The sequence below is a fragment of the Salmo salar genome, chromosome 25 (assembly GCF_965601325.2).
Source record: "Salmo salar chromosome 25, fSalSal1, whole genome shotgun sequence".
NCBI lineage: Eukaryota > Metazoa > Chordata > Actinopteri > Salmoniformes > Salmonidae > Salmo > Salmo salar.
This window is the reverse complement of record NC_138315.1, coordinates 39,305,001-39,317,966: the sequence shown is the minus strand read 5'-3', so window position 1 is coordinate 39,317,966 and position 12,966 is coordinate 39,305,001. Positions and strand designations below refer to the sequence as shown.

The 12,966-nt window shown below is 42.3% G+C and overlaps 1 protein-coding gene across 1 annotated transcript in view; it reads right to left on the bottom strand.

Annotated features, from left to right (window-relative positions):
* Positions 1-236: 236 nt before the first annotated feature.
* Positions 237-12,966, bottom strand: part of LOC106586724 (interleukin-1 receptor accessory protein-like 1) — a 292,043-nt gene continuing 279,313 nt past the window's right edge. Inside the window, exons 8-10 of the mRNA XM_082969141.1 lie at positions 10,808-10,978; positions 4,777-4,821; positions 237-2,917 (exon numbers count right to left, since the gene is read on the bottom strand). Coding sequence (XP_082825267.1) covers positions 2,193-2,917; positions 4,777-4,821; positions 10,808-10,978 — 941 coding nt within the window. The 3' untranslated portion in view covers positions 237-2,192. The remainder of the gene's footprint in view (positions 2,918-4,776; positions 4,822-10,807; positions 10,979-12,966) is intronic.

Sequence of the window (12,966 nt, the reverse complement as noted above, 5' to 3'; positions counted from 1 at the left end):
GTGACTGTGTGTGGACGTGTGTGGGGATCCTATTTGTGTCTCATTGCGCCATTGCTAATTCAACATTAACCAGCAGATGGCAGCGTTTGACTGTGTTTAATCATCTCTTCATATAGCCTGCCTACGGTAGCTACTGCTTACAGAGCAGAACTATTGAATTCTGGTTCTGGATGGCCGAAACTCTTCTGTCTTTTGGACCATGGAAGACTGTGTAAAATGAACAGAACATAAATGAATCGAGAGGAGATAAACATTTTTAATATGCAGTGAGAAAGTAAGGGCAACTGATAAGAATGAATTGTGTTTTTATAAAGACAGACATTTCCTTCCAAGTGAATATCGTGTTTATATATTTATATAAATATCTGTATCATATATAGAATATGTATCTATTTGCTATGCATACTCAGAAACTACGCCTTCCAATATAATAAAAAAAGTATTTTAAAGCACAAACACACTTTTTCTTTCCTTAAACATGGATAAGCATGGATTAAAAACAAGGACTTCTCAGTATTGGAAAATATTTCAAGAACTCAACCAAAACATAGAAAATGCATTTTTTTTTTATCTAAAAATGTTTATATGAGGTACTCAAAATCCATACTGTTGTCTTAAAGGTCCAATGCAGCTGTTTTTTTTTTAAATCTCAATATCAAATAATTTCTGGGTAACAAGTACCTTTCTGTGACTGTCTAAATATCAATTTCTCAAGCAAGAATTTTGATAAGACTGTCTGGGCGTGGTTTGAGTGGGAAGGGGAAAACAGAAAATGTGCTGTTATTGGCAGAGAGGTTTGGAACTCTATTTCTTATTGGTCTAATTTACTGCATGGTGTTACCATGAAAGCCCAAAACTCCCTCCCTTCAAAACAGGCTGAACAAACAGCTTTTCAAACAGCTCCTACACTAAAAGGGCCTTATAATTTTCATAACTTCACAGTATTATTCCAACCTCATAGTGTAGAAACATATAAAACACAGGTAAATCACATTTTTGACTGCACTGGGCCTTTAACAAACCAGGAACCACATATCAAAGTGGTGTACAAAACCAGCCTAACACACACACACTCACCTCCCCCTTCATGTCAGATGAAATGTAAATAAGTATGACTTTCCAAGCAAACTCTTTTTGTTATAAAAATAGACTTATTTTTAAAATAATCAACACATTTCTTTTTAAGGTGAGGGATTTCACTATCACGCTAAAACAGCGAGGCTGTTTGTTTTTATACAAAATATGAATCTTTAGAGAGAGCTCTGACTGACAGACAGACTGACTGGAGAGGACTAGGACCCCTCCCTAAATCCTCCCCTTCCTCTGGTCCACAGGAAGTTACATCAACATCACCAGTAGCTCTTCCCTCTTTTTGCATATTCTATGATTTTTTTTAAAGATTGTTTTAAAAACTAGATATACACCTTATACAGGTCAACAAAAAGAAGATGCTCTCGGAGTAAAACGTTGCAATGTCCAGGCAATTCCCCAAAAGTGTTTTAAAAAAAAGGATCTCTTAAACTACATAAAGTCAAGATAGAAAACACAACAGCGCAGATACATGACATACTGGCTTTCTTCATAAGCATATTGAAATTAAAAATAAAAATAAATAAAAAACAGAAAAAATAGAAATATATAAATCTGTGTGACAAGTTAAAGCAGAGTCAAAGTAGAGAAGGCAACAAACAAGATTGAATAAAAACAACAGAAAAACAAACAGAAAGACACTTATGCTACAAATAAATTGAAAATATATGTACAAGACCCTGTTTTCCTTTAGTGTGTGTGTGTGTGCATGTGTGCGCACGCGTGCACAAGTGCCAATGCGTGGGTTCTTTTATTATTTATTCACAGTTCATGTTGATCAAACTCTCTGATGTCTTTTGATCAAACAGTTTGTTGTTGTCAGTTTGAATCTTTAATCCTCGGGTTAAGAACTTCTCCTCTGCATACATGAGGACCACGTTCCAAACCTGCCCCAACTTTGTCTTGCCTGTTCACAGGGGTCCACTCCTAACCAAACTCATCACAATCTCTCAGATATAGCTAAAGTAGCCAATCATAACTGTCTCATAGAATCGTGACACCAAACCGATCCAAAGCGATCCAAGTCAAACCAGACCAAACCAGACCAAACCGTGCCGCGTTTCTCTGCTAGTGTCGTATGGTTCTACCCTGCCCCGCCCCGGTCACCAGATGACGCTGGAGATGCTGGTCTCCCTGGGCAACAGCGGCAGCATGGCGTGGTTAGTGTGGTCCTCCTCCACACTGTGCTCGCGGCTCTTCCCCGCTGGCGGCCTCTGTCCATTCAGCATCGTCAGTGGGATGTTGCAGTAGGTGTGCTGGTTGCCTAGTGATGACAACGGCGGTAGCGTGCCCCCCGGCGGCAGGTCGTACTCATAGCTGCGGTAATAGTGTTTCTGCCGCATGGTGGTGTGGTAGGAGTTGTGGAAGGACGAGCGGAGTTCCGGGTGCGCCGTGGCCATGGCGGTGGAGGTGGCAGCTGCCATAGAGATGGCGGAGACGGTCTGGAGCTCTCCGAAGGGGCCCTGCTCGCTGACGTCCAGCGCCGGCTCATGGCTCAGCATGGGTTCGGTGCGGCAGAAGGGCATCTCATACTGCAGTTGTTTCCAGAACTTGGAGCTGAGCTTGTTGCTCTTGGGGCCACGCCACTTGATGACGGTGAGGGTCTTGATGGTGTGTTTGAGGGCCTCCACCTCTTGATAGTTCATGATGCCACGCAGCTCGGCACACTCGATCAGAATCACCTTGATCTCCCCGGTGACCAACATGTTGCGGAGGCGTGTCTCCAGCTCAAAGATGCTCCACCCCCGCCGCACCACGTAGTTTGGCGTCATGACGATGATGAGGCGCTTGGATTGGTCCACACAGCGCGCCACATCCTCAATGTAGGCTGGATAGAGAGACAGAGAGAGAGGGATGAAGGGAGAGGGAGAACCCAAAGCACTCAACATACATTTGATTTGATTTGATTTGACAATCAATCTCCTTGAAAGGGAAAACTCAAAACAGCTTAGATTATTCTATACACTACATATTTTCTATAACATGTTTTGTAGACAGTAACATATGTTCTAACATGTTTTGTACAGCGCCTTGCAAAAGTATTCACCCTCTTTGGCGTTTTTCCTAGTTTGTTGCATTACAACCTGTAATCTGGATTTTTATTTGGATTTAATGTAATGGACAAAATAGTCCAAATTGACCTGAAGGAGCTGCAAAAGTTCCACAGCAGAGATTGGAGTATCTGTCCATAGGACCACTTCAAGCCGTACACTCCATAGAGCTGGGCTTTACGGAAGAGTGTCCAGAAAAAAATAAGCAAACATGTTTGGTGTTCGCCAAAAGGCAAATGTGGGAGACTCCCCAAACATATGAAAGAACTCTGGTCAGATGGGACTAAAATTGAGCTTTTTGTCCATCAAGGAAAACGCTATGTCTGGCGCAAACCCAACACCTCTCATCGTCCCGAGAATACCATCCCCACAGTGAAGCATGGTGGTGGCAGCATCATGCTGTGGGGATGTTTTTCATCATCAGGGATTGGGAAACTGGTCAGAATTGAAGGCATGATGGATTGTGCCAAATACAGGGAAATTCTTGAGGGAAACCTGTTTCAGTCTTCCAGAGATTTGAGACTGGGACGGAGGTTCACCTTCCAGCAGGACAATTACCCTAAGCATACTGCTAAAGCAACACTTCAGTGGTTTAAGGGGAAACATTTAAATGTATTGGAATGGCCTAATCAAAGCCCAGACCTCAATCCAATTGAGAATCTGTGGCATGACTTAAAGATTGCTGTACACAAGTGGAACCCACCCAACTTGAAGGAGCTGGAGCAGTATTGCCTTGAAGAATGGACAAAATCCCAGTGGCTAGATGTGCCAAGCTTATAGAGACATACCCCAAGAGACTTGCAGCTGTAATTGCTGCAAAAAGTATTGACTTTGGGGGGTAAATAGTTATGCAAGCTCAAGTTTTCAGTTTTTTTTGTCGTATTTCTTGTTTGTTTCACAATAAAACATATTTTGCATCTTAAAAGTGGTAGGCATGTTGTGTAAATCAAATGATACAAACCTCCCAAAAATCTATTTTAATTCCAGGTTGTAAAGCAACAAAATGGGAAAAATACTTTCACAAGCCACTGTATACAGTAACATATTTGTTGTAACATGATGTGGACAAGAGACATCTAGCACACCACTTCACAATACAATGGATGGACAACTACAAGACATACAACACCAAATAGAGACAGCAGTCAGACAACAGTTTCGTGTTTAAACATACAGTTACTATAACACAGGAGGCTGCTGAGAGGAGAACGGCTCATAATAATGGCCGGAACGCTGCAAATAAAATGGCATCAAACACATGGAAACTATGTGTTTGATGTATTTGACATCATTACACTTATTCCGCTCCAGTCATTACCACAAGCCCGTTCTCCCCAATGAAGGTGCCACCAACCTGTATACTACAACTGTTCTTAGTCAACACTGTATCTACATAACTTCTAATCTCTCTCTCTGAGGTTTTTGGATCTGTGTGTGTCTGTGTGCAATGGCATGTGTGTTTGTGTACGCGAGTGTGTGTGTGCCTGTGTGCTAGAGTGTGTGTGTGTTCTGACTTAAAAGCTATGCTCCTGCTGTGTAAACTCTTACAAAATGCCCGCCTTATGCTTCTCTTCCTGTCCAGAGAGGAAGTGCATCACAGTTGCTGACACAAGAGGAAGAGACTGAGGACATGTACCTCTAAGAAGTCTTGTGTCATCCTGGTAAAGCTCATTGGCCAGACCTAAACATAAACATGTCAACATTGAGACTCAGATCACAGGAGAACACACAGAGCACACAAACAGTAAAGAGGACTTGCGTAACACTGGCATATCAACTATCATTTATTATTTTGCTCTCTCTTTCTCAAACAAACACACACACACAAACTGGAACAGTTTTTTTAGCAAATTGTTGTGTAACTGACTAGGGACTAGTTTCTCCGTTCAGCTGTCTCTCTCTCATCCAGCAGTGCAGTAACTACAGTAAGAGCCTCTAAACATATCCCTCTATGATGTCCCATTCTGTCTGAAGCTGCCTACCATACCGCCGGCGCAGTAGTCTCACTGGATGTGTTCACTCTTTCGCTCTATTCCACATGAAACCCAGCTAGATGTAGTAATAGATACTTTACATCCTGACCCAGCTAGATGTAGTAATAGATACTTTACATCCTGACCCAGCTAGGCATAGAGCTGTAGTAATAGATACTGAACATCCTGACCCAGCTAGACATAGAGCTGTAGTAATATATACTGAACATCCAGACCCAGCTAGATGTAGTAATACATACTGAACATCCTGACCCAGCTAGATGTATTAATAGATACTGAACATCCTGACCCAGCTAGATGTAGTAATATATACTGAACATCCTGACCCAGCTAGACATAGAGCTGTGGTAATAGATGTTTATATATATTTTACCTTTATTTCACTAGGCAAGTCAGTTAAGAACAAATTCTTATTTACAATGATGGCCTACCCCGGCCAAACCCTTAACAAAGCTGAGCCAATTGTGCACCGCCCTACGGGACTCCCAATCATGGCCGGTCTTGATACAGCCTGGAATTGAACCAGGGTCTGCAGTCTGTAGACTGCTGCGCCACTCGGGAGCCAATACTGATACTGAACATCCCCACCCAGCTAGATGTAGAGCTGTGGTAATAGATGCTGAACATCCTGACACAGCTAGACATAGAGCTGTGGTAATAGATGCTGAACATCCTGACACAGCTAGACATAGAGCCGTGGTAATAGATACTGAACATCCTGACCCAGCTAGACATAGAGCCGTGGTAATAGATAGTGAACATCCGGACCCAGCTAGACATAGAGCTGTGGTATTAGATACTGAACATCCTGACCCAGCTAGACATATAGCCGTGGTAATAGATACTGAACATCAAGACGCAGCTAGACGTACAGCCGTGGTAATGAACAACCTGGACCATATGCATAGACGAACTACTAGACAGATCGGCACATGCATCAGCACATGTTCACACAAAATATATTCATGAATGTATTAATGGTTTAAATGGGAACTAGAGAGGACGCTGCTGGGGATAACATGTACTCTATGATGTCTGCCCTATAGCATGTACAGTCGTGGCCAAAAGGTTTGAGAATTACACAAATATTAATTTTCAAAGTCTCCTGCCTCAGTTTGTATGATGGAAATTTGCATATACTCCAGAATGTTATGAAGAGTGATCAGATGAATGGCAATTAATTGCGAAGTCCCTCTTTGCCATGCAAATTAACTGAATCCCCAAAAAACATCTCCACTACATTTCAGCCCTGCCACAAAAGGACCAGCTGACATCATGTCAGTGATTCTCTCGTTAACACAGGTGTGAGTGTTGACGAGGACAAGGCTGGAGATCACTCTGTCATGCTGATTGAGTTCGAATAACAGACTGGAAGCTTCAAAAGGAGGGTGGTGCTTGGAATCATTGTTCTTCCTCTGTCAGCCATGGTTACCTGCAAGGAAACACGTCATTGCTTTGCAAAAAAAGGGCTTCACAGGCAAGGATATTGCTGCCAGTAAGATTGCACCTAAATCAACCATTTATCAGATCATCAAGAACTTCAAGGAGAGCGGTTCAATTGATGTGAAGAAGGCTTCAAGGCACCCAAGAAAGTTCAGCAAGCACCAGGACCGTCTCCTAAAGTTGATTCAGCTGTGGGATCGGGGCACCACCAGTACAGAGCTTGCTCAGGAATGGCAGCAGGCAGGTGTGAGTGCATCTACACGCACAGTGAGGCGAAAACTTTTGGAGGATGGCCTGGTGTCAAGAAGGGCAGCAAAGAAGCCACTTCTCTCCAGGAAAAACATCAGGGACAGACTGATATTCTGCAAAAGGTACAGGGATTGGACTACTGAAGACTGGGTAAAGTCATTTTCTCTGATGAATCCTCTTTCCGATTGTTTGGGGCATCCGGAAAAAAGCTTGTCCGGAGAAGACAAGGTGAGCGCTACCATCAGTCCTGTGTCATGCCAACAGTCCTGTGTCATGCCAACAGACCATTCATGCGTGGGGTTGCTTCTCAGCCAAGGGAGTGGGCTCACCCACAATTTTGCCTAAGAACACAGCCATGAATAAAGAATGGTGCCAACACATCCTCCGAGAGCAACTTCTCCCAACCATCCAGGAACAGTTTGGTGACGAACAATGCCTTTTCCAGCATGATGGAGCACCTTGCCATAAGGCAAAAGTGATAATTAACTTAAGGTATAGGGGGCGGTATTTTCATTTTCGGATGAAAAGCGTGCCCAGAGTATACTGCCTAATACTCGGGCCCAGAGTCAAATATCTGCATATTATTAGTAGATTTGGATAGGAAACACTCTGAAGTTTCTAAAACTGTTTGAATGATGTCTGTGAGTATAACAGAACTCATATGGCAGGCAAAAACCTGAGAAAAATCCAACCATTAAGTGGGACATCTGAGAATTGTAGTTATTCTTTTGAATCCCTATCAAAACTACAGTGTCTGTGGGGTCACGTTGCACTTCCTAAGGCTTCCATTGGCTGTCAACAGCCTTTAGAAAGGTGTTTCATCCTTCTGTTACTGGGCAGAAAATAGGAGCTCAGTCAATGAGTGGACTGCCTGGGACCAGTGAGTTGTTTACTGCGCGGGCACGTTTGGCGCACCGCTCCTTCTTTTTTCTCTGTAATGAATAAGCTATTGTCCGGTTGGAATATTATCGATGTTTTACCTTAAAAAGACCCTAAGGATTGATTGTAAACAACGTTTGATATGTTTCTACGAACGGTAATGGAACAATTTGACTTTTTGTGTCTGGATTTACGCTCGCGCGTTATGCCTTCGGATAGTGATCTGAATGCACAAACAAAACTGAGGTATTTGGACATAAATATGGAGTATTTTGAACAAAAATAACATTTCTTGTGGAAGTAGGAGTCCTGGGAGTGCATTCTGATGAAGATCAGCAAAGGTAAGAGAATATTTATTTGACTATTTCTGAGTTTAGTTGACCCCAGAACTTGGCGGGTATCTGTATAGCTTGCTTTGATGGTTGAGCTATGTATTCAGAATATTGAAAAATGTGCTTTCTCCGTAAAGCTATTTTAAAATCTGACACAGCGGTTGCATTAAGGAGAAGTATATCTATAATTCTTTCAATAACTGTTGTAAATTTTATCAACGTTTATGATGAGTATTTTTGTAAATTGATGTGCTCATTCACCGGCCGTTTTGGTGGGAATACATTTTCTGAACATCACGCGCCAATGTAAAATGGGGTTTTTGGATATAAATATGAACTTTATCGAGCAAAACATACATGTATTGTGTAACATGAAGTCCTATGAGTGCCATCTGATGAAGATCATCAAAGGTTAGTGAATATTTTAGCTGTATTTTTGGTATTTGTGATGCATGTCCTTGCTTGGAAAATGGCTGTGTGGTTTTTCTTGTGAAGTTTATGTCCTAACATAATCTAATGTTATGCTTTCGCCGTAAAGCCTTTTTAAAATTGGACAATGTGGTTAGATTAACGAGAAGTTTATCTTTAAAATGGTGTAAAATAGTTGATTGTTTGATTAAATAAAATTGAGAGTTTTGCTGTTTTGTATTTCGCGCCATGCTATTTCACTGGTTGTTGATAGTGTGTACCGCGGGTAGGATGCCCATAGAAGTTAAGTGGCTCGGGGAACAAAACATCGATATTTTGGGTCCATGGCCAGGAAACTCCCCAGACCTTAATCCCATTGAGAACTTGTGGTCAATCCTCAAGAGGCGGGTGGACAAACAAAACCCCACAAATTCTGACAAACTCCAAGCATTGATTATGCAAGAATGGGCTGCCATCAGTCAGGATGTGGCCCAGAAGTTCATTGACAGCATGCCAGGGCAGATTGCAGCGGTCTTGAAAAAGAACGGTCAACACTGTAAATATTGACTCTTTGTATCAACTTCATGTAATTGTCAATAAAAGCCTTTGACACTTATGAAATGCGTGTAATTATACTTCAGTATTCTATAGTAACATCTGCCAAAAATATCTAAAGACACTGAAGCAGCAAACTTTGTGGAAATTAATATTTGTGTCATTCTCATAACTTTTGGCCACGACTGTATACTGAGCTAGCTGTATCTCATGTCCAATTTTACACAATCCCCTTGCTGAGGGCACAGTCAGTGTGGCATAGGCTACACAGTAGAATACACTTTGGACTAGAAAGGTGAGAGAGAATGTTGCATCTCGGTTAAAGGGAGTGGGTTCTTAAAGGAAAACTCCACCCAAAAACTATATTTTTGTATTTGTTTCCTTAGTCCATTGTTGACATGGTCCCAAAATGTTTTGCTTGTCAGCACTCAAGTTTAAGATATGCAACTTTCAAAATACAAAAATCAATCATTTATTTTGCCATTGAAATGCTCAGTCTGATCATGTTGGCGTGTTGAAACAAATTACGATATATTAACATACACAGTCCTGGATAGGTGTATAGGATTGTCTAAACTCTAGAACCTACCCTGCTTACCCCTTCAAAGTAGGAGGATAAATATGCAAATAAAAGATTGTCCATTGGTCAGAATAATCAAATCGGATTGTGATGTCATGCTGTGGGCCAAAAACTCCTTCCCACCTGAACAGGCTGAAATTCCAGGCGTTTTTTCTCTCAAAAAGCTCATACATTAAAAGGGCATTATCATAATTTTCACAATTTCAGAGTGTTTTAAAAAACAGGAAAATCACTTTTTTGACTGCACTGTCCATTTAATAGATCTTGAAAGGAACATGACAGTGTATAGAAGTGCATCAGGAATAAGATGGTTCAGATGGTTACAACCAATCATAAGCATGCATTCTATGATCATGCACTGAACAAGTACATGCCTGTTTAAACAAATGCACAGTATGCATATAACACTTGCTGATGTATACAATCATACACTTGGGCTCCCGAGTGGCGCAGCGGTCTAAGGCACTGCATCTCAGCGCTAGAGATGTCACTACAGACTCTGGTTTGATTCCAGGCTGTATCACAATCGGCCGTGATTGGGAGTCCCATGGGGTGGTGCACAATTGGCCCAGTGATGTTAGGGTTTGGCTGGGGTAGGCTGTCATTGTAAATAAGAATTTGTTTTAAACTGACTTGCCTAGTTAAATAAAAGGATAAATAAATTCCACAACAGGGGATACAACAATATGCATGGGAAAACAATATATGATATATTTGAAGCAGTATACAGCACATGTAACAACTATGTAAGTGACAAAGGTTGTTCTATTGATGGTATGGATATATTATTTAGAGTTTCTTTGTTGCACAAACTACACATATACACAAAACATTATGAACACCTGATCTTTCCATGACATAGTGACTGATGATATAGTGACAGATGATATAGTGACAGAGTAAAGAACAATCACAATAACCACAATAACTATACAAGCCACAACACAATTAGTGAATGTACTATCACATAACCACACACAGCATCCCTTACCTCCTTTACCCTACCCCCTCATCACCCCCACACACTCCCCAACCCCTCTCCCCCTCATCACCCCCACACACTCCCTACGCCTCTACCCCACCCCTCCCCCATCCCCTCATCACCCCTCTACCCCACCCCCTCATCACCCCCACAATCCTCCCATCCACCCCCTCCATCCCTCCCATCCACTTCCCTTCCGTCCCCTCCCTCCCTCCAACCTCCCCCCTCCCCTAGTCATCACTTACTTCCTGTGGGGATGAGGTCTCTGTCTGGGATGAAGAGTTTGTACCCGTAGTGTTTCTCCAAGACGTCAGGGAGGATCTCCAGGGCAAAGCGCTCCTCCTCCTTGGTCTCCTGACTCCACTGGTCAGGGTCTACTTTAGTGTAGGACAGGTATGCATCATAGTCCTTATTATCTGCCAGAAACACAGAAAGACAGACAGCACACAGAGAAGGTCTGGTGAAGCATATGCACACTCAGGGATATGAATGCAGGCATGAACAGACAAAAAAATGACAATCTTTATTATGTGAAAGTGAGAGAAAGAGAGAATTATATTGCCAGACATAATGACAGAGCTGAGAGCTGCAGTATAAAGCCAGACTGATAGGTCAACAACACTAGAGGAAGCAGTATGAAGCCAGACTGATAGGTCAACAACACTAGAGGAAGCAGTATAAAGCCAGACTGATGGATCAACAACACTAGAGGAAGCAGTATAAAGCCAGACTGATGGATCAACAACACTAGAGGAAGCAGTATAAAGCCAGACTGATGGGTCAACAACACTAGAGGAAGCAGTATAAAGCCAGACTGATGGATCAACAACACTAGAGGAAGCAGTATAAAGCCAGACTGATGGGTCAACAACACTAGAGGAAGCAGTATAAAGCCAGACTGATGGATCAACAACACTAGAGGAAGCAGTATAAAGCCAGACTGATGGATCAACAAGAGACTAGAGGAAGCAGTATAAAGCCAGACTGATGGATCAACAACACTAGAGGAAGCAGTATAAAGCCAGACTGATGGATCAACAAGAGACTAGAGGAAGCAGTATAAAGCCAGACTGATGGATCAACAACACTAGAGGAAGCAGTATAAAGCCAGACTGATGGATCAACAACACTAGAGGAAGCAGTATAAAGCCAGACTGATGGATCAACAACACTAGAGGAAGCAGTATAAAGCCAGACTGATAGGTCAACAACACTAGAGGAAGCAGTATAAAGCCAGACTGATGGATCAACAAGAGACTAGAGGAAGCAGTATAAAGCCAGACTGATGGATCAACAACACTAGAGGAAGCAGTATAAAGCCAGACTGATGGGTCAACAACACTAGAGGAAGCAGTATAAAGCCAGACTGATAGGTCGACAACACTAGAGGAAGCAGTATAAAGCCAGACTGATGGATCAACAAGAGACTAGAGGAAGCAGTATAAAGCCAGACTGATAGGTCAACAACACTAGAGGAAGCAGTATAAAGCCAGACTGATGGATCAACAACACTAGAGGAAGCAGTATAAAGCCAGACTGATGGATCAACAAGAGACTAGAGGAAGCAGTATAAAGCCAGACTGATGGATCAACAACACTAGAGGAAGCAGTATAAAGCCAGACTGATGGATCAACAAGAGACTAGAGGAAGCAGTATAAAGCCAGACTGATGGATCAACAACACTAGAGGAAGCAGTATAAAGCCAGACTGATAGGTCAACAACACTAGAGGAAGCAGTATAAAGCCAGACTGATGGATCAACAACACTAGAGGAAGCAGTATAAAGCCAGACTGATGGATCAACAAGAGACTAGAGGAAGCAGTATAAAGCCAGACTGATGGATCAACAACACTAGAGGAAGCAGTATAAAGCCAGACTGATGGATCAACAACACTAGAGGAAGCAGTATGAAGCCAGACTGATAGGTCGACAACACTAGAGGAAGCAGTATAAAGCCAGACTGATGGATCAACAACACTAGAGGAAGCAGTATAAAGCCAGACTGATGGATCAACAAGAGACTAGAGGAAGCAGTATAAAGCCAGACTGATGGATCAACAAGAGACTAGAGGAAGCAGTATAAAGCCAGACTGATGGGTCAACAACACTAGAGGAAGCAGTATAAAGCCAGACTGATGGATCAACAACACTAGAGGAAGCAGTATAAAGCCAGACTGATGGATCAACAAGAGACTAGAGGAAGCAGTATAAAGCCAGACTGATGGATCAACAACACTAGAGGAAGCAGTATAAAGCCAGACTGATGGATCAACAAGAGTCTAGAGGAAGCAGTATGAAGCCAGACTGATAGGTCGACAACACTAGAGGAAGCAGTATAAAGCCAGACTGATAGGTCGACAACACTAGAGGAAGCAGTATAAAGCCAGACTGATGGGTCAACA